This window comes from Lampetra fluviatilis, chromosome 22 (assembly GCF_964198595.1).
Source record: "Lampetra fluviatilis chromosome 22, kcLamFluv1.1, whole genome shotgun sequence".
In the NCBI taxonomy this organism is placed as follows: Eukaryota; Metazoa; Chordata; class Hyperoartia; order Petromyzontiformes; family Petromyzontidae; genus Lampetra; species Lampetra fluviatilis.
This window is the reverse complement of record NC_136296.1, coordinates 1,682,574-1,703,312: the sequence shown is the minus strand read 5'-3', so window position 1 is coordinate 1,703,312 and position 20,739 is coordinate 1,682,574. Positions and strand designations below refer to the sequence as shown.

Genomic DNA, 20,739 nt, shown 5'->3' with positions numbered 1-20,739 from the left:
TCGTGTGTAGGGGGCCAACGCGACTCAACTTTGATGGCGATCGTCAGCTTCGGCACGTGTGACCACCCTGGTGCCTGGCTCAGCTGGGTGCTGACCCCTCTGCACCGATGGCAATGTGACTCACCTTGCCAGAGGCCGCCCGCCCCCTGCTTCAAGACATCTGTGACCATAAGAGGTTTTTTTGGGTTAGAGCGCATAAATTGTGGGTTTATTCTCCAACACAGCAGTGAACTGAATTAGTAAGTTATTGACATGCTCTATTTACGTAACAACCCTTACTAATTGGCTATGTCGGGTGGGGGAGAGTTTATTGACACATTTAAATATTTCCATTATCTAAAGTTCTAAACAAAAAACAACTATTATGGATAATATTGGTCGCGAAAGCCTATGTTATAAACTGCATCTGTCACCTTCCCCTGTGGAGTTCACAGCCATCGTGCACTCAGGCCCCTTTGTGCACGAGCCTTGCCCCTGCACCCTGGGCCTGTTCGGCTCCTGCTGCATTCAGGCAGCTCGTGTTCTTCAGAGCGAGGATCCCCAAGGACCACCGACTGGAACTTGGTGAACCGTTGCTGTGATGCACACCTTGCCATTTAGGATGAGGAATTCCCCACTGACACTCAACAAAGTTGCTTATTGCGGTTTTGGTGATCGGAAAGAGAGGTTTCTTGCAGCTGAGCTTGGTCTCCGTGTTTCGTCCAGGATGAGCGCTGGAAAGACCGTGCGAGTGGATGTAGCGGTATAGAATGGGGAGACCAACACCTCCCTTGCAGTGGCCTTAAGAGAAAAAAAATCTTATTTGAGGCAATGGCCCTTCTTCATAGCACATAAAGGCCAGAGGGACAAAAAAAACAGTTGGAGTCTGCACTTGACACCAAGAAGGCAAAATGAAAAAAAAAAGTTCCTACTTGTTAACAAAGTCACATGTATTGTCTCTTGCTGGAATGTCACCATTTCTCATACCACTCCTTTCTTCATAGTTTTATTTGTGGTCTCAGCTCGTTTCCTGTTTGCTTGTCACTTTCGCGATTCGTAATGACCCCCCTCTACACCAGGGGCTGTCAGTGCAAACACACTGACCATGCATTTACTAGCAACGTCAATATCGTCGGCTAAACGAGCAGGTTCTGTTGGTATGCCTGACGTTACCGATGAGCTTCAATATGAAAAAAAGCAGTGCAGGCTTTAAACATGCAATGACTGAATTTCGATTTCAAGCTTTCGTGACTGCATGGATTCATATTCTTGGTTCTTTCGGTAAAGTCACGTATAAGGGAAAAAATAAAATAATAAAAAATAAAACATAATACAATTCTCACGACGTTTCGGCCACAAAGCAAGCACCCGTCCTTGCGTTGTGGCCGAAACGTCGTGAGAATTTTATCTTATTATGTTTTCTTTTTATTATTTTATTATTTCCCTTCTACGTGACTTTACCGAAAGAACCAAGGATATGAATATTCAATGACTGGATCATAAAACAGAACAACAAATATTAAGGGACTTTATTTACAAGTAAAAAGAAAGGAAAGTGTTTATCCATTATATTTACAGGTAATACACACACGGGCTCGCCATCACAAGAGATCATTCATCAAAACACCATTTAATGTATATGCACTATTTTCCATCTAAATGCACACGCATAGATATACTTGTACAATGAAATTAACATTGCACTTTATCAACAAATCTATTCCCGGAATTGACATCTGCAGAACGATCAACTCACTAAGCAGTGATGCATTGCTATTCAACCTCCAGGCCAATACTGAACTTTCACGAAGTGTCCTTTTTTAATAACTCGCATTTCACCTGTGCTAACTACCACAGGATGTTGCCTTCAATATTCTTCTGTCTTTGCCCACACCATTTTAATCGCATTCGACTCAAACTCGCCGCAGGCACTCGGCCCTCTCGGGCCGGGAGGCACCTCCCCCACCACCCGGCACCACTGCATGACCCCACCACTGCTTCCACAGTTTCACGTGGACCGACTGTTAACATCTACACAGTCATGGGCAGGGAAAGATCTCACCAAGAAGAGGCTTCTCCAACCGCACAGTGATTCCATCTCCAGACGTTTAGACCACCAATCACGAGACCTTTAATCCCTGCCTGTCCACGCGTCATATCTTCCTGGGATTAATGCGCATGCTGTCCTCTTTTTCCAACCATATTTTGGCGAATGTCAGAACAGGCAAAACATTACGGCGTATAGACTTCACTAAACAAATGAAATAAAAGATTATAGTTAAGGAAAGATGATTATAATTGTTCAAATGTTAAGTCTACATTCCAAGCGACATTGGCAATGTGTTTAACATCTTTGTCACAACAAAACCAACACGTGCCCCTGAGATGTTTTCCTGACAACATCCCAGACACGCTGTTCCATCCACAGCAAGATGAGTGGCCCAAGGCCATTTTACCACTGAAATGCCCTAGTAACTTGTTCAGTTCCCCAGCCCAGACGCGCCACCCCATCCACAGCAGGAACCCACAACCCGCCCGCTGATGCTGGCCTCGTAGAACTGAATAGGCCGCTGGGGTATCGGTAAAATGGCCTTGGGCAACTCATCTCGCATCATAGGGGCTACCCACTACTGCTGGGTGGCCAGAGGCGGGCAGGGGGAGGGGATTTATAAACTTGACCTTTGTTTTGGATGTCGCGCTGCGAGAACTAATCCAAGTGGTGACCCCTAGCGTGCTGACCATTACACTGAGGCAGCATATTGAGCTCATGAATCCATGTTAAAATAATAAGAATAATCCACAGAAAGATGTATGGCAGGATCCCACCGTTCAAACGACAATAGGGTGGAGGTGAAATATCACACCGAGCTAGGGTCTGCTATGTGATAGAGCCTGGGTTTGCAGCTCATGAAGGCCCCAAGTGCTGCTGGGTAGCCAGGCATTAGAGGCAGCTCGCTCGCCTGCGGAGTGTGGGGAGACCGCTCCACCGCCGACACAAAGCTGCTCCGATGCACACACACGACACACACAACCCATATACGACACATACACACAATATACACACATGACACCATACAACACAGACACACACGGCACACACAAATCACACACATGCTCATTTGGTATCACAAGTCTCCGACTGATGTTGCTGTGTGAAGTCGCAGTCATGCACCTGTGCAGTGACATCAACATGAGCCATCACGCACGCTATTTGTTGGTATTATCATTGAGCTCGTTTCGCCAGGACTGAATCTCTTTCTGGAGGCTCCTGCCAAGTTTTAGCAGTAGGAAAGGTGATGTTCCTGCTGTGTGTAATCTCAATGAGTAATTTGGCCGTAATTTTTCATCATTGGGATGTTTCACCAGCATCGGTTAAATTCCGCGTGGTTTTTATTTTAACTAAGAAAATGAACGACCTTGCTGGTAGCGTATAACATTTAACTTAAAGTATCAGCTCTCTCATATCCTTTTCATTGCCCCAGCTCTCAATGTCAATACAAATACAGACTATCTGCTGATGCATGTACTCAGAACAATAACTTAATTCTGCATTGGCTAGCCATTGAACAAGGACGGTCACCAATCACACACTTTCAGATGCGCTTCTGTGGCCGTCTGGAATGCTCTTCCTTCGGATATTAGGAAGCCACTGGAGCTTTGCACTTTAAAATTATCTCAATTGAAAAGTATTTATTTAGAACTGCTTTTTTTGTATAGTTTGTTGTCCTTTCCCCGCACCACCGATTATCACAGTTGGCTACGTACGGTGCAAAAGAAGTCTAACATACACACATACTGTAATACATTGGGATATTTGTCCAATTCATTTTTGAAAAGTTTACATAAATGATGAATACACTGCAATACAACTCAATATACAAGTCGCTTTAAAAAATGTACACTTATATGGGACTATCCTTTTTAATGTTATCATGTAACATGATAACAAATGTATGTTAACAGTTTCCAAAAGTCAGAGTCTCCACTTGTTCGCCATCATTGTCAACACTTGCCTGGAATCTTCTCCAGGTGGTCTCTATAGAGTCCTGAGGCACATTTATTGTGGTATTGTTGCAAATTCTCAGAAGTGTTAAAATTGTTTTGAAGCACCCTGTATAAGCATGACATTCACACAGTGAAACAGAGTGCAATGCTGACGCGGCCTCACCAGAACATTTCCGTGAGCTCCGCCCTGTACGCGGCCACCAGCAGTGGCAGCCCAAGGTAGACTGGAGCCAGATAAGGAAACATTGGCTGCAAATACAGAAGCCGCAGGTTCAATTACGAATTATGCCAGGCAATTCAGATCCATTTACGGGTAAAGCAGGCAGCGCCGTCCAGCAGCGTGTGGGACTTGCTCCTCATTTAGCGACAAACAGGACCAGCAAACTCCTTTGGTGGCGGACCTCATCGATCACACTCGGGCGGCTTTGATACCATTTTCCACGATACAATATTACATTTCACGACGTGGCGATTATTGCAATATCAGTTCCCCATCACTTTGTGATGTACGTCCAGCACAAATAGAGATGACTTAAAATAGATATTGGGTGCACAAAAGAGAAAGATCCCCCGTATAGCCTTAACAGATTATTGGAACAAGTGCTGCTAGCGAGCACCTATGAAGGCCGACATGGCACACGAGGGGATGGGTGGCCAACACCACGCCCGGCCGCCTTTGTCTCCCGAGTGGCGATGTTTACACACCGCACCAGGTACTCATTTGAGGCTGAGTCGACCTCGGGGAGGCCCAAGACCGGTTCAAATATTCGTCACTGGTGGCCCGGTTTGTAGCCCAGCACATTAACCGTGACACTACCGCTCCCCACACACACCGACACACAGTCAATAAAACATTCAGATTGGATCTTCTGCTCAAACCAACATAGAGGCATTGGTGCTCATCTCCTATTTACAGCCCTGCGCCAGTGGTGGAAATTCCATATTCCTATGGAGAGGCCAGACAAAACATGTTCCCTTCACCAACCCGCACTGACCAGCATGGTGAAGTACGGTCAACCTTCCACCATGACCGACGCACCCAAATTATGGCCGTCCCCAGAAGCTTTGGATCCACCAACCATGGGGTGTCTGTGCGAGTCTGCGGGCCTCTGTGCGAGTCCGTGGGTCTCTGAGCGAGTCCGCCGGTCTCCAAGGGAGAATGTCGGACTCTGTGCCAGTCTGTGGGGTATATGTGTTAGTTTATGGGTCTCAGTGCGGCATTAGTTGGAATGGAGATGGAACATGTGGGGCTAAGGCTCGCTGGGATGAACAGGACACCTTCTGGGTTTGGCCCTCACTGCTTAAAACACGTGGACTCTGTCGAATCCAACTTTATGTAAAGCAGTATATAGCTGAACTTAGCGACGTGTGGACATCGGTTCAAAGGGCCTTGCGTACCAGAGCATACTGTTCCAACACCGCTGTGAGACAGAGTCCCGCAGCATATGATGTGAGTCCCGTGTAGAAGTAAACGCGACTATTCCTCTCAATGCTGTTCGGAGTTGAGAAAGACATGTTATGCACATCCGGGTAACACTGCTTTTATAAAAGAGTAAACAGAGTCAAGGTGGTGATGTGTAATGCATACGAGATGCAACAATGTCATTGAAGCAAGACCTTCGATTGAAGATACTTAAGCAATTCATGTAACAACTTTGTTACCTCAATGACTAAGCGTAAGCCCTTGGAAAATAATGCAAAGTAGCCACAGATAAAGCCAACTAGTTTGAGAGTAGTAGATAAGAGAACATGATCTTTATCAACGTATTAGTGGGCGATGGTGGCTATGCACGTGGCCTGTAATCCAGCACTGTGGAGGCAGCGAGGTTCGGTGGATTACCATACAAATGTCGTGAAACGCCATTCCCGTGGGCATCCAGGAAGTGCCATACCCTGCTCTCGCCAGGAGAATGAGTAACAACAAAGTGTGGACTCAACCTGTTTCAACTGTATGTTGCCCCCTAGCACGTTTCCGCCCACATGCAGAAATGCTGAAGAATTGGCTGGAAATATTTTAATATATAGAGGACTGCAGAGCTTGGGCAATTGTTGGTGCTGACTCACTGCGTGAATGACTTCCCGATTATTTGTGGTTCCTCAGGGATTGTGAGAGATGCAATTTGCATGAACGACGACGCGATTATAACAAACAAAAACATTATTACGAATCCGGTGACCGAGTTTGATTCTCGGCCACAGGCGGCGAGTGATATCTGAAACGGTCATGAGATCTCCCTCCACCAACCCATGCTGAACAATCTGTTAAAGTATGGTCAAACAACTCACACAGCCCACAGTGTGGGGAGGCTCTAATCCAGCAGTGGAGTGATTAATTATCCACTGGCAGAAACATGGCGACACGTTTCAATATCATAATCAATGAAAATCCCTACAAAGGTTAGTCGATTTAACACGCAGGCTTTCGCAACCAATATTATTCATAATTAAGGTTTTTTGGGTTACATGGAATAAATATAATTACCAGCGAAACATCGTAATCAAATGGTAAATGTTGTGGGTTTACTCTCCAACACACTGGTGTCTTAAAGTAGGAATCAATTGGCACGTTTTGTTTACGTGACAAACCTTACTAATTGGCTGTTTCGAGTGATGGTGGTTAACGACAAATATTTACGTGATCCAACCCAAAAAAAACCTTTATTTTAGATAATCCCTAACTTGCTTGATCCTTCTTCTTGGTTCTTTCGGTAAAGTCACGTAGAAGGGAAGTAATAAAATAATAAATAAAAACCATAATAAAATAATTCTCACGACGTTTCGGCCACAACGCAAGCATCCGTCCTCAGGTGAAAAATGAAACACCACCAAGTTTGGAGCGTATATTTAAGCTGGGTTGGAGGGGGGAAGAAGAGCGCCTTGACAAAAGAATTTGCCTATGGAGGAAGGGCCAGGGCTAGTGTGGGAAGGGTTTGATCTGTGAAGTGGTGGAGCTGACTAGTAAGAGTCATCCCATCGATAGGATGAACACATGTTTAAGGAAACACAAGCCCGGAGAGGGCTCGGTAGCTCAGAGGTCAGAGTGCTGAGCTGCTGACACTGTGATCCTCGGTTAAAATCCTGAAATTAAACTTGCTTCTCAAGCGCAGTTAGTTTGTGGTCTCAAACTAGTCACCTACTACTACACAAAGTAACCGAAACATGTGAATGTGGTTCACACATCTAATTTGGCTAAATTCTAGCTCTGAGAATTAAAACATCACGTGATGGGACGTCCCTCCCTTATTGTTCAGCGAATGAGACAGTGCTGCCCTCTACTGTGTGGAGCAGAGGTCACTGTAAGGGATCTCCGATGGAGCTTAGTGATATCTGCTTCCACGGGCTGTTCTCCAACACTAAGGGATGCACTTTTGTGAGAGATCTGAATTTATTCTCCATCTCAACAGATGACGCGAATTGCATGATCAGGATTAATATTGGGGGTAAATACGAAACAAAGAAAAAAAATACCAGCATTGTGTCCTAATTTACAAGTTTGTGTAACGGTGGCTTATTCATGTTTTACTTCATTGTGTTAGAAAGAAGATAATACTTCATTGTTCAATGCACAAACATTGCCTCCTAAATGTATAAAGCAACATGTGGAATGAGGCGATCAAATTTATATTGAGTGAAAATTAACCTTACCTTATGTCAAATTTCAGCAAAAATGCTATGAATATCCCTGTACAATGGGAGAGAGCCATGGGCATGCTTTTGTTATTCATGCTGCATTCAGCTTCACAACCAGAAAAACACAAGAGAAACATTTAAGAGGTACGTTTTACTGCTGATATTTTCTGAGGACTTTTTTATGCTATGCATCTGTTGCTCTAACTATGCAGGCACGTGTAACAGCATTCACTCGTCCATAAGAGGATTTTTGGGTTACATGGCATAAATATAATTACCAGTGAAACTTCATACTCGAATGATAAATGTTGTGGGTTTATTCTCCAACACACCGGTGTGTTAAAGTCAGGTGGTGGCGGGTATAACGACACATTTATATTTACGTGATCTAACCCAAATAAACCTCCGTTATGGATATTGGTCGCGAAAGCCTACGTGTTAAACTCAGCATTCACTAAACAAGTTACATAGACTGTTTTAAATAAAAAAAAAATGAAAGCTGTGAAATGAATAGCGCTGGTGGATAGCCTCACCCGGAATGACGACAGTGTCCAGTGGCACTACCACGAACGGCGACACGTCCACGCCATCTCCGAATAATGCTTTGGGGAAAACCACTGCGGGCAACAGTTTGGACCGAGCCAGCGAGTGAGCGAGCGCGTCATCGAGCGATTTCACCCGTACAACATCATCGCACACGCCGGGGTACGCGAAACAACATCGATGTGCTCAACCTGTGAGCACCGATCTTGGAGAGACACGGCCGAATGCACCCTTTGGAAATGTTAGTAAGACGACGAGCAGCATCACATGGGTCTCTGGACAGTGGCATAGCTATTGAGCGTGCGGGTGGTGCAACTGCACTGGGGGGGGGGGGGTCTCGCAGGCCCGGGGGGACCAGGCGCCAGCCTACAGGCGGAGGGCCCCATTTAATTCTATCTACCAGGGCCCATACCAACCACGCAAGGCCACCAGGTTTAGGGACTATGGTGAGTGATGTGCCTGTAAAGTACGTTATGCCTGCCCAGTCGCTCCTATCACTTCAAGGGCCTATTTACAATTGCTCGACACGCACGTTGTCTTGTGACTATTTCAGAGGGCTAAGGAGTCTACGTGGTAATGTGTGGCCCAACCAAATATATGTGAGAATCCTATTCGAATGACAGCAAGGTAAATTTCCCCACACACGGTGCAACATAACACTGTAGCTTAAATAAATATAACTACGGTTGCTTGAGATGGCAAATGAAACAAAGATCTGTTCAGAAGCGTAACTTGCTGACTGTGCGTGCTCTACTTACGGGCGATCGGAATGTTCCCTTCAAGTCCACTCAGTTCCTGACACTGCCATAAAAAAAACACAACGGCGTTTCACCATCTCTAACGAGAACCTCAAAGGTTCATCACGTCTCAACCTTCAAGAGAGCTTTCAGCTAATTTTTCTTTATTTAACAAAACCACCACTCTCACGAATGTAATAAAATCACGTATTTGTTGTGTGTATTCAGCTCGGTCACTGCTGCTGCTGGTCAGCAGCGGCGCATACCGCGCATCGTTCCGGTCTCACTTCCGTTAACGCTTCCAACCTTGAGCATGATTGTGTGAAGTGGTTGTTCAGTCTCGCCTCGTTTGACGATTCCTTTCAGCTGCAATTAAGGTTATTCGTTAATTACGGTAGGCAGTGTTTAAATTACTATGTTGATGAGCAGAGAAGTGTTATAAAATATCGGTTGTTGCGCAGTGAAGGTGCCATAAAGCGCTCGTGTGTTTTGGTTCAGCCGTAGTTCGTTTTGCGTGGTCGCACGGAGTGGCAAAGGTTTGTCCTTCCTCCACACATTGGGCAAGGAATCCTTGCACCACAAATTCCCTTCCACTGATACGATCCACTGCCCTTTTCGTTTTTACCATCCCGGTAACTATCGCTATTTTATTTTTTTACTTTTCAACAATTTGAGATGAAGAATCCACTCGGATCTCTCACAGAGCATTGAGACACTTCTGCTAGAAAATGACCCATGGAAGCAGATATCACAGAGCTACTTTGAACCGAGATCTGCACTGCAAGTGACCCCAGCTCCATGACTGCCATATGACAGTCATGCTCATCTCATGATAGTCAAACATACATTTTTATTCCCAGAGTTACATTATAGTCAAATTGCTGACTGCGCGTGCTCTACTCACAGACAACGGCCAAAACCTGGATTCTAACCAATGATCTCAGCAATGCTCGGCGGCCGAGGAGAATGGAGTAATCATCCCCAGGCTTACCCACGTGATGTCATGTAGACAGAGACATGCGAAGAGTAGGCACGCCGCAGGGATGGAGCACAGCGGCAGCAACTCCACCCCGCGCAGCGCCAGGGACACAGTCAGGACATCGCCCGCGGCCCAGTGCTGGGTCACACGCAGCACGCGCGGCACGCTCACTGCCTCATCGTCACACCAGGGCCGAGGCTACCGCCTGCACGGACGTGTGCAGCCCTCTCAATCCACTGCCGGATGAGGGCTTTTCCAACACTTTGTGTCGGTTGTGGACTTTATTTGGACATACTTCACCATGCTGGCCAGTGCGCGTTGGTGAAGGTTGGGGAGCGTAAACCTGGGGGCATGGAAGTACAGTACAACAATGAATGTTGCTTCACCGGCTTCTACTGCCCTCCACGTAGCCCCACTAGCGCTATATGACAACCTGTTTCTGCGTAGGGGTTGCCAATCCATGCATTGTCCAGGCTAAAACCTGCTTCGCTTCCGAGTGATTTGGTCATCGGTGATGGAGCCAGGTAAGGTAGACTAAATATACGAGATGTGATCGTGTTCTAATATATATCTTGTATTCGGTTAGGTTAAGGCACCCGTGCAAACGAGATGTTCCATCTCACGGGCACTCCGGGTAAAATATAATCCATTCATGCCAACAACAACAATCGGTGAACATCTACGGCCAAAAGAGAAAGCTTGCTTCTAGATTTGAAGCTTTCGTGACTGCAATGATTCATATTCTTAGGTTTTTTTTCGGTAAAGTCACGTAGGTAAAAACATTAAAAAGTAAAATAAAATACAAATAAAAATCACGACGTTTCGGAGGCAACACAAGCTTCCGTCTTCAGGTGGTACCGTCACAGCCACGACAGCTGTATCAAGTAAATGAGAGATTGCAGGAGTTACCACTGCGTTTATATAATGGTTGGAGAAGGTGGTGGGGCAAGGGCCGCATACTTATTATTAATATGGTAAGGTGAGGTTTGAGACTAAGAATAGACTGCATAACAAAGGCTGAGCCTTTGTTATGGAGAGGTGCGGTTTGTGACTCAACCTGTAACAAGAAGACCACCACTAAACATGGTTAAACAGTAATGGTTGTCTGTCAAATAAGATTGGCAAATAAGTGTAGTTACATCTTTTTTGCATGGTTAATCACATCTTTCCAATGATTAATCAGTTTGTAACCGTCATCACGGTTGAAATTATGTCTGTGTTTGTATATTTGTATGGCTTCGTGTACAAACCTTTGATGGTAGCCAGGAGGTTTGCAGAGAACCTTGGTCTCGGAAAATACAATTTCATGAGAGCCCACCGAGTTGTAGCAATGATCGGCAACGGCCGAAGAATCAGTTCTGCCGTGTTTCAGATCTGACTTGTGCTCGCGGACACGATCAGAAACATGACGTTTCGTTTCTCCAATGTAGCAATCACCACAAATGCAACTCAATTTGTAGACTACAGGATACTGTAAGTCAGGAACGACATCCTTCACAGATGGAATCAAATCACGGATTTTATGCACTGTACTGAATCGGACTTGGATCTTATGTTTGTTTAGAATTTTTGAGATCTTTTCGGTCACGCCTGCTATGTATGGCAACGTGATAGTTTTGGTCGGAGTTTCATGTGGCTGTTTCTGTATGGTGGGAGAGACAGCTTGGCGGATAGTGCGGTCAGAGTATCCGTTCATCCTGAGGGCCCGATGTACATGTCTTAATTCACCGGCCAGGTGGTGTTGGTCAGCAATGCCATGGGCTCTGTGGTATAGCGTTTTGATGAGATAATTATTTTGAGATGGGTGGTGGTGGGAATCCGGTTTCAAGTAGGAATCTGTGTGGGTGGCTTTCCTGTAGACAGAATGTCCCAAGGATCCGTCAGGCCTCCTCTCAAACAGAATATCCAAGAATGGTAGTTTACCGTCTTTCTCCACTTCCATGGTGAATCTGATGGATGGGTGTCTAGAATTGATGTGGTCCAAGAAGTGGTTCAATGCTGGGAGGCCATGTGGCCAGATGACGAAAGTGTCGTCCACATACCTCGTCCACAAGGAAGGACGCAGGGTGGCTGTCTGGATGGCGTCTGATTCAAACTTTTCCATGAACATGTTGGCTATAACTGGTGACAAGGGGGAGCCCATAGGGGTACCCTCATTCTGTTTGTAGAAGGTGCCTCAGGATGAACGGATACTCTGACCGCACTATCCGCCAAGCTGTCTCTCCCACCATACAGAAACAGCCACATGAAACTCCGACCAAAACTATCACGTTGCCATACATAGCAGGCGTGACCAAAAAGATCTCCAAAATTCTAAACAAACATAAGATCCAAGTCCGATTCAGTACAGTGCATAAAATCCGTGATTTGATTCCATCTGTGAAGGATGTCGTTCCTGACTTACAGTATCCTGGAGTCTACAAATTGAGTTGCATTTGTGGTGATTGCTACATTGGAGAAACGAAACGTTATGTTTCTGATCGTGTCCGCGAGCACAAGTCAGATCTGAAACACGGCAGAACTGATTCTTCGGCCGTTGCCGATCATTGCTACAACTCGGTGGGCTCTCATGAAATTGTATTTTCCGAGACCAAGGTTCTCTGCAAACCTCCTGGCTACCATCAAAGGTTTGTACACGAAGCCATACAAATATACAAACACAGACATAATTTCAACCGTGATGACGGTTACAAACTGAGTAATCATTGGAAAGATGTGATTAACCATGCAAAAAAGATGTAACTACACTTATTTGCCAATCTTATTTGACAGACAACCATTACTGTTTAACCATGTTTAGTGGTGGTCTTCTTGTTACAGGTTGAGTCACAAACCACACCTCTCCATAACAAAGGCTCAGCCTTTGTTATGCAGTCTATTCTTAGTCTCAAACCTCACCTTACCATATTAATAATAAGTATGCGGCCCTTGCCCCACCACCTTCTCCAACCATTATATAAACGCAGTGGTAACTCCTGCAATCTCTCATTTATTTGATACAGCTGTCGTGGCTGTGACGGTACCACCTGAAGACGGAAGCTTGTGTTGCCTCCGAAACGTCGTGATTTTTATTTTTATTTTATTTTACTTTTTAATGTTTTTACCTACGTGACTTTACCGAAAAAACCTAAGAAAAAGAAGGCTTGCTCTTGAGCGAGTGGAGTTAGGTGCCGCGGGGCCGGGCGCAGCACCTTGGTGACGAAGTAGCACAGGCCCACAGACAGGCTCGCTGCCAAGCTCAGCAGGTCTCTCCGGTCAAACCTCATGCTCCATATCTCTGGAGGGCGACATAAAACCCGGCAAGAGGTTGTCACAGACTGAGTGCACGCCCACGTATACGGACAGCTTACATTTGCCCGGGTCTTCATCGCAAGATGGACGTTCGGTCTCAGTGGCCTCTCGCCTGATTCTTAAGACGATGAATGAACGAGGTTGGTGGATTGCAAATAATCTGCAGCAGCTATGGGAGGGGTGTACAATCGTTTGCTTACCGAGGGCCAAAGGGGGCTCTCCAATACCCGCCAGCGGGAAAACATGCATTAACGCGCCCCTCACCATTAACCGCGTCTGCTACATTCGCAGTTCCGTAATCATAGCCACATTCTCATCGAAGGGACTGCAAACATCACGAGAGAAGGATGTAATGAGGCTACATTTATTTACCAGTAGCTCACCTCTCCTTGCCGTCCCTAAGCCTTGGTTAAGCGTCACCTGGTACCACGTATTGGGGAACCCTTCGGGAAGCATCGCGAGTGCAGTCGGCCTAAACAATCGTGTGAGAGGAGAACATTGTCGCATCTTGTCAAAGTGACACTGATCGTCCATCATATTCATATTGTACACCTTCAAAATTAACCACTCGGCTGTACTAGCGGATTCATAGTTGTGGGTTTCACGTTGAATGCGCTTGCCATTGCAAAAAGTGCAACTTCGTAGTTCTATCTCTCGATGTCCTTTTTTTATGTTGCACGCAACGTGAACATTAAACCACAAAAATAATGTGTAAGTATGGATTCTGTAACGCTTTCCAACGTGCTTGTCCTCGGACGTATTGAATTTGCAGTACAGAAGCATATGGCCAGCTGTCATGGAAAAACGCGTCCGCAACTTTGCAAAAAGTCCATCATCCTTTGGATTTCGCATTAAAATGCCCGAAAAAGCGTTTTAGTAATGTGGCTGGTATTTAATGGCACAATTCCCGAATACTAACAAAACTACAGCACCAAAGTGTTGTTCGTATTGGATAATATCTGAGCCACCTGGCCACCTCACTCCTGTGTCAAAATATTATGATTGCGGTCACGGGAAACCCACCGTATGGAGTACAGGAAGGCCACAGTGCCCAGAACGAGGGAGTAGACAGCCAGCACCTCCGACAGCACGTCGTGAGGACACATCTGCAACAGCCGAAGATAAACGTAGAACGTTTTTACTCTATTTGGTGATGCTGCTGCTGCTTCATTGGCAGTGGTGCAGAAGTACAAGAGAAAAACATGAAAATGCGAAACGTCAATAACACTGTGGGCTTAAAAGGAAAGGGCCACTTTGCAGGTAATGGCACTTATTCATAGCACGTAAAGAGAGACAATATGAAGCATAGCCATTTCCCAAAACGTCACCTATTATATATGTTTCTTGTGAAGGCCAGAGTGTTATTGACAAGATTTAAGACGTCATCCTCTGGACAGTCCAGGAAAATCTATGATTGTGTTGTCATGTTCTCATATCTGCACTCCTCGCTCTCACTAACCGACACTGAACAGCGTGGTGAAGTACGGTAAAATAACCGGCAGTGGTGGCTACGCACGTGGCCTGTAATCCAGCACTGTGGAGGCAGCGAGGGGTGGTGGATCACACAAACGCTGCGAAACTCCTTCCCATGCGCAATGAGGTGTCCATACCCTGGCTTGTCAGGAAAAGCAGTACAGCAACATTCTCCATCTGTATAGACTGCACCTGTTTCATCTGTATAGAATACAGTGTTGCTCCCTCACTCAGATGTATGCGTTTTTTTCTGGGTATTCTGATTTCCTCCCACATGTAAACACTCATGAATTGGCCAATAACACCTTAATATATAGAGGACTATAGAGCTGAGGCAATTGTTGGCACTGACTCATCACGTTGCTGCCTCCCCGCTTGTCTGTGGCTCCTGCTCTCATCTCTAAGTCGTTCTCCCTCTTCGAGAGAGAGTGAACTCTGAGCCAGTGGCAGCCCGTCAAAATTCTAAGTGATTATTCTTCCCCCAGCAGGGGACTGACACAAAGACTGCACGTGCATGTCCAGTGAGGGAAAAAAGTATTTGATCCCCTGCTGATTTTGTACGTTTGCCCACTGACAAAGAAATAATCAGTCTATAATTTTAATTGTAGGTTTATTTGAACAGTGAGAGATAGAATAACAACAACAAAAATCCAGAAAAACGCATTTAAAAAACGTTATAAATTGATTTGCATTTTAATGAGGGAAATAAGTATTTGACCCCTCCGAAAAACATGACTTACTACTTTGTGGCAAAACCCTTGTTGGCAATCACAGAGGTCAGACGTTTCTTGTAGTTGGCCACCAGGTTTGCACACATCTCAGGAGGGATGTTGTCCCACTCCTCTTTGCAGATCTTCTCCAAGTCATTAAGGTTTCGAGGCTGACATTTGACAACTTGAACCTTCAGCTCCCTCCACAGATTTTCTATAGGATTAAGGTCTGGAGACTGGCTAGGCCACTCCAGGACCTTAATGTGCTTCTTCTTGAGCCACTCCTTTGATGCCTTGGCTGTGTGTTTTGGGTCATTGTCATGCTGGAATACCCATCCACGACCCAATTTCAATGCACTGGCTGAGGGAAGGAGGTTCTCACCCAAGATTTGACAGTACATGGTCCCGTCCATCGTCCCTTTGATGTGGTGAAGTTGTTCTGTCCCCTTAGCAGAAAAACACCCCCAAAGCATAATGTTTCCACCTCCATGTTTGACAGTGGGGATGGTGTTCTTGGGGTCAAAGGCAGCATTCCTCCTCCTCCAAACACGGCGAGTTGAGTTGATGCCAAAGAGCTCCATTTTGGTCTCATCTGACCACAACACTTTCACCCAGTTGTCCTCTGAATCATTCAGATATTCATTGGCAAACTTCATACGGGCATGTATATGTGCTTTCTTGAGCAGGGGGACCTTGCGGGCGCTGCAGGATTTCAGTCCTTCACGGCGTAGTGTGTTACCAACTGTTTTCTTGGTGACTATGGTCCCAGCTGCCTTGAGATCATTGACAAGATCCTCCCGTGTAGTTCTGGGCTGATTCCTCACCGTTCTCATGATCATTGCAACTCCACGAGGTTAGATCTTGCATCGAGCCCCAGGCCGAGGGAGATTGACAGTTCTTTTGTGTTTCTTCAATTTGCGAATAATCGCACCAACTGTTGTCACCTTCTCACTAAGCTGCTTGGCGATGGTCTTGTAGCCCATTCCAGCATTGTGTAGGTCTACAATCTTGTCCCTGACATCCTTGGAGAGTTATTTGGTCTTGGCCATGGTGGAGAGTTTGGAATCTGATTGATTGATTGTTTCTGTGAACAGGTGTCTTTTATACAGGTAACAAGCTGAGATTAGGAGCACTCCCTTTAAGAGTGTGCTCCTAATCTCAGCTCGTTACCTGTATAAAAGACACCTGGGAACTAGAAATCTTTCTGATTGAGAGGGGGTCAAATACGTATTTTCCTCATTAAAATGCAAATCAATTTATAACATTTTTGACATGCGTTTTTCTGGATTTTGTTGTTGTTATTCTGTCTCTCACTGTTCATATAAACCTACCATTACAATTATAGACTGATCATTTCTTTGTCAGTGGGCAAACGTACAAAATCAGCAGGGGCTCAAATACTTTTTTCCCTCACTGTAGGTGGACACGGTAGCGGGAAGTGAGCGAGGAGGCGTTTACCCGGTAGAGAAAGTGCAGGGCGAGCAGGGCCACGCCGCTGCACAGAGGCGCACGTGCTGCGAGCCACCCGTGCGCAGGTTCCTCGACCGCGCACGCTGCCTGCGTTCTCACGCAGAGGTGAATGCGCCGGGTCGTTACAAACAGCAGAGTTCGAATCGAGGCAGCCGCCTGTGATTAAACCGGGTTCTCAAGTGTAGTGAGATGATGGTCTCAGTGCGGTCACCAACGACTGCACAAAAAACCACGACGTTGAAGTTGGTTCCGTACTGAATTCGACCAATTTTACAACTCTAAGAATTAGAATGATCAGCTTGACTGTCACGTGACAAACATTATTCTCGTATGGTAGGGCGGGTGTGTAAGAGATTTACTTGAAGGGACCTCACAAGTAGTTCTATGGTATCCACTTCTGTGGGGCCTTCTCTAACATTACGGGTTGAGCTGTTCTGCGAGAGATTCGAATGGACATGACACCCATCGGCTGTGGTGCCACTCAGCCCCTTAGGAAGCTGGACTAGGGTCCAGCACACATTGAGCACATTGGAATAAGTTGCCTCATAGGGTTCACTGGGAATGCCCGATGTTGAACTGGTTAAGAAACATCAAATATATTTCATGCTGAAGCGTTTTGTGATGTTGTGCAACCACCTCTACATTCCATCCATGGGATCTGAGCGATACACATCACCTCGTTTCACCTCATCATCATCTCAAACACGACTCTTCACTTATTTTATACAGTCTTTCATGACCAATATTAGAAGTCATAATTCATTATTTTTGGGTTACACGCCCGAGTTAAAGTGGCTTGTTCACCGATACCCTTCGCCACCCGACAGAGCCAATCAAATCAAGTTGTCATGTGGGCAATATGCCGCGTGATTTGGTTTTAACGAAAGCAAAGTTCTAACCATTGTAAACAAAATTTCTCTGGAGATTAACTCCAGCATCATCAGGCGTTAACCCCAGCTCTGCTCTCGCGAGAAGAGAGCTGCTGTGAGTGAAACGTCGAATAAAATGGTCAAAATTAGACCTTACAACATCCGCTTTGCTGGAGAAAACATATTTGCCTACTTGACAAATTCAGTTGATGGGCTCTTTCGGGTGACGGTGGGTAATTGAGTTTGTTTTATCTGTCACATGGATGATCGCGTTCAGCCAGTTGCCCCGCTATATTATTGCCGTGAGCAGAGCAACAGAACCGAAGACAAACACGTTAATATTCTAGAGGAGTACAGGGTCCTAATTATGTTTAATTAATAACTAATTATAAATCACGACTCCTCACCTAACCTGCTTCACCTGGTCTCACATGGAGCTCTCACACGACTCCTCACCTCCACTCACCTGCCTCACCTGGTCTCACGTGAACCTCTCACACGACTCCTCACCTCCACTCACCTGCCTCACCTGGTCTCACGTGAACCTCTCACACGACTCCTCACCTTGACTCACCTCCACTCACCTGCCTCACCTGGTCTCACGTGAACCCCTCTCACGACTCCTCACCTCCACTCACCTGCCTCACCTGGTCTCACGTGAACCCCTCACACGACTCCTCACCTCCACTCACCTGCCTCACCTGGTCTCACCTGGTCTCACGTGAACCCCTCTCACGACTCCTCACCTCCACTCACCTGCCTCACCTGGTCTCACCTGGTCTCACGTGAACCCCTCACACGACTCCTCACCTCCACTCACCTGCCTCACCTGGTCTCACGTGAACCCCTCTCACGACTCCTCACCTCCACTCACCTGCCTCACCTGGTCTCACGTGAACCCCTCACACGACTCCTCACCTCCACTCACCTGCCTCACCTGGTCTCACCTGGTCTCACGTGAACCCCTCACACGACTCCTCACCTCCACTCACCTGCCTCACCTGGTCTCACGTGAACCCCTCTCACGACTCCTCACCTCCACTCACCTGCCTCACCTGGTCTCACGTGAACCTCTCACACGACTCCTCACCTTGACTCACCTCCACTCACCTGCCTCACCTGGTCTCACGTGAACCCCTCACACAACCCCTCACCTCCACTCACCTGCCTCACCTGGTCTCACACGACTCCTCACCTCCACTCACCTGCCTCACCTGGTCTCACACGACTCCTCACCTCCACTCACCTGCCTCACCTGGTCTCACGTGAACGTCTCACGCGACTCCTCACCTCCACTCACCTGCTTCACCTGGTCTCACACGACTCCTCACCTCCACTCACCTGCTTCACCTGGTCTCACGTGAACGTCTCACGCGACTCCTCACCTCCACTCACCTGCCTCACATGGTCTCTCACGACTCCTCACCTCCACTCACCTGCCTCACCTGGTCTCACACGACTCCTCACCTCCACTCACCTGCTTCACCTGGTCTCACGTGAACGTCTCACGCGACTCCTCACCTACACTCACCTGCTTCACCTGGTCTCACACGACTCCTCACCTCCACTCACCTGCTTCACCTCGTCTCACGTGAACGTCTCACACGACTCCTCACCTCCACTCACCTGCCTCACCTGGTCTCACGTGAACCTCTCACGCGACTCCTCACCTCCACTCACCTGCCTCACCTGGTCTCACACGACTCCTCACCTCCACTCACCTGCTTCACCTGGTCTCACATGAACGTCTCACGCGACTCCTCACCTACACTCACATGCCTCACCTGGTCTCACACGACTCCTCACCTCCACTCACCTGCTTCACCTGGTCTCACGTGAACGTCTCACACGACTCCTCACCTCCACTCACCTGCTTCACCTGGTCTCACGTGAACCTCTCACGCGACTCCTCACCTCCACTCACCTGTTTCACCTGGTCTCACACGACTCCTCACCTTCACTCACCTGCTTCACCTGGTCTCACGCGACTCCTCACCTCCACTCACCTGCTTCACCTGGCCTCGCCGTGCCGCCCTCCTTGCCCCGCACACCACGGGCAGCAGAGAGAGCACGGAGAGCGCCACGCGGCTCGCCATGGCCCCAGCCGGAACGAGACGTATCCAGAGATGTATCAGGGAGATATCGCAGGGCACGGATCGTGAAGATTCATCAGCTGCATCAGAGAGATGGAGACTATTGGATGTATCAGGAGATTATGAGGGGATGTGTCAGGAGATGCACCACGACATGTACCAGGGATACGTATCAGCTGCATCAGGGTATTCGCCGGGAGGTTGTATCACGAAATGTATCGGGGAGATTATTACGAGATCAGACTAATCCGGAGGCGTCCCTGGGTGATGCATCAGCTGTATCAGAGAGATAATGGGATCGATCAGACCAGGAGATGTATCGCGAGAAGCATCAGGGAAATGTCTAAGATGTATCAGGGATTATGAGATTATCAGATGCTTGATGGGATGTACCAGGAGATGTATCGCGAGTTCTAGGAGTGAGATGAGCGCGTGAGTGCGCTGCCCCGCGTCTGCACGCCCGTGCTGTCTGCCGGAGCAGCTGGGGTTGAGCGTGGAGATGGTGGCGACGGTGGTGGCGATGAACGCGGCGTCATTTGCCGAAGGATGCCAATGACGTGATTAATTAATCAGCCAGTGACAAGCCACCGCTGGAGGGATTCCTCCGCAAGCCGCCGTCGCCATGTCTCGCCCTGCCGCGATGCGACGATGATGACGACGACGATCCACGCAGCACCCTCGCACCGATTGATCTCACCGCTCCATCTCCTCGGTGGACGGGCCCACACACGTGTCATGCATGCGTCACCCTCCCTGCGCTCGCCGTGCCAAGCGTGGCGAGCGGGGGGATGAGGGTGAGGAGCGGGAGCGGGAGGAGGAGAAGGGGGAGGGGCAGGAGGAGGAGGAGGGGCAGGAGGAGGAGGGGGAGGAGGAGGGGGAGGAGGAGGGGGAGGAGTGGAGGGGGAGTGGAGGAGGAGGGGGAGGGTTTGGTCTGAGATCGCCCGGGACGCCCCTCGACAG

At 47.4% G+C, this 20,739-nt stretch overlaps 1 protein-coding gene across 11 annotated transcripts; it reads right to left on the bottom strand.

Moving 5' to 3' along the window:
* Positions 1-1,406: 1,406 nt before the first annotated feature.
* Positions 1,407-20,602, bottom strand: LOC144938446 (signal peptide peptidase-like). Of its 11 annotated transcripts, none has more exons than XM_078866246.1 (14): positions 20,477-20,602; positions 19,693-19,859; positions 16,806-16,904; positions 14,188-14,270; positions 13,548-13,636; positions 13,065-13,150; positions 9,886-10,011; positions 9,201-9,260; positions 8,916-8,958; positions 8,148-8,231; positions 7,630-7,666; positions 5,383-5,476; positions 4,148-4,233; positions 1,407-2,979 (listed from the first exon to the last, which is right to left on the bottom strand). In XM_078866246.1, the coding sequence occupies exons 1-14, from the start codon at positions 20,514-20,516 to the stop codon at positions 2,838-2,840; spliced, it is 1,236 nt and encodes a 411-aa protein (XP_078722372.1). In that variant the 5' UTR covers positions 20,517-20,602; the 3' UTR covers positions 1,407-2,837. The 11 variants fall into 11 exon arrangements, with proteins under 11 accessions (XP_078722372.1, XP_078722370.1, XP_078722380.1 ...); XM_078866244.1 differs by lacking the exon at positions 5,383-5,476 and adding an exon at positions 5,064-5,163; XM_078866254.1 differs by lacking the exon at positions 5,383-5,476 and having other exon boundaries at positions 2,841-2,979.
* Between the last annotated feature and the right edge of the window lie 137 nt (positions 20,603-20,739).

Coding starts and splice junctions, on each gene's coding strand:
- LOC144938446 (XM_078866243.1), bottom strand. CDS start 20,516: ATGACACGTGTGTGGGCCCGTCCACCGAGGAGATGGAGCG. Junction 19,860..20,476: donor TCCACCGAGGAGATGGAGCG/GTGAGATCAATC, acceptor TCTCTGATGCAG/CTGATGAATCTTCACGATCC. Junction 5,477..8,147: donor GGACACTGTCGTCATTCCGG/GTGAGGCTATCC, acceptor AACTCCGAACAG/CATTGAGAGGAATAGTCGCG.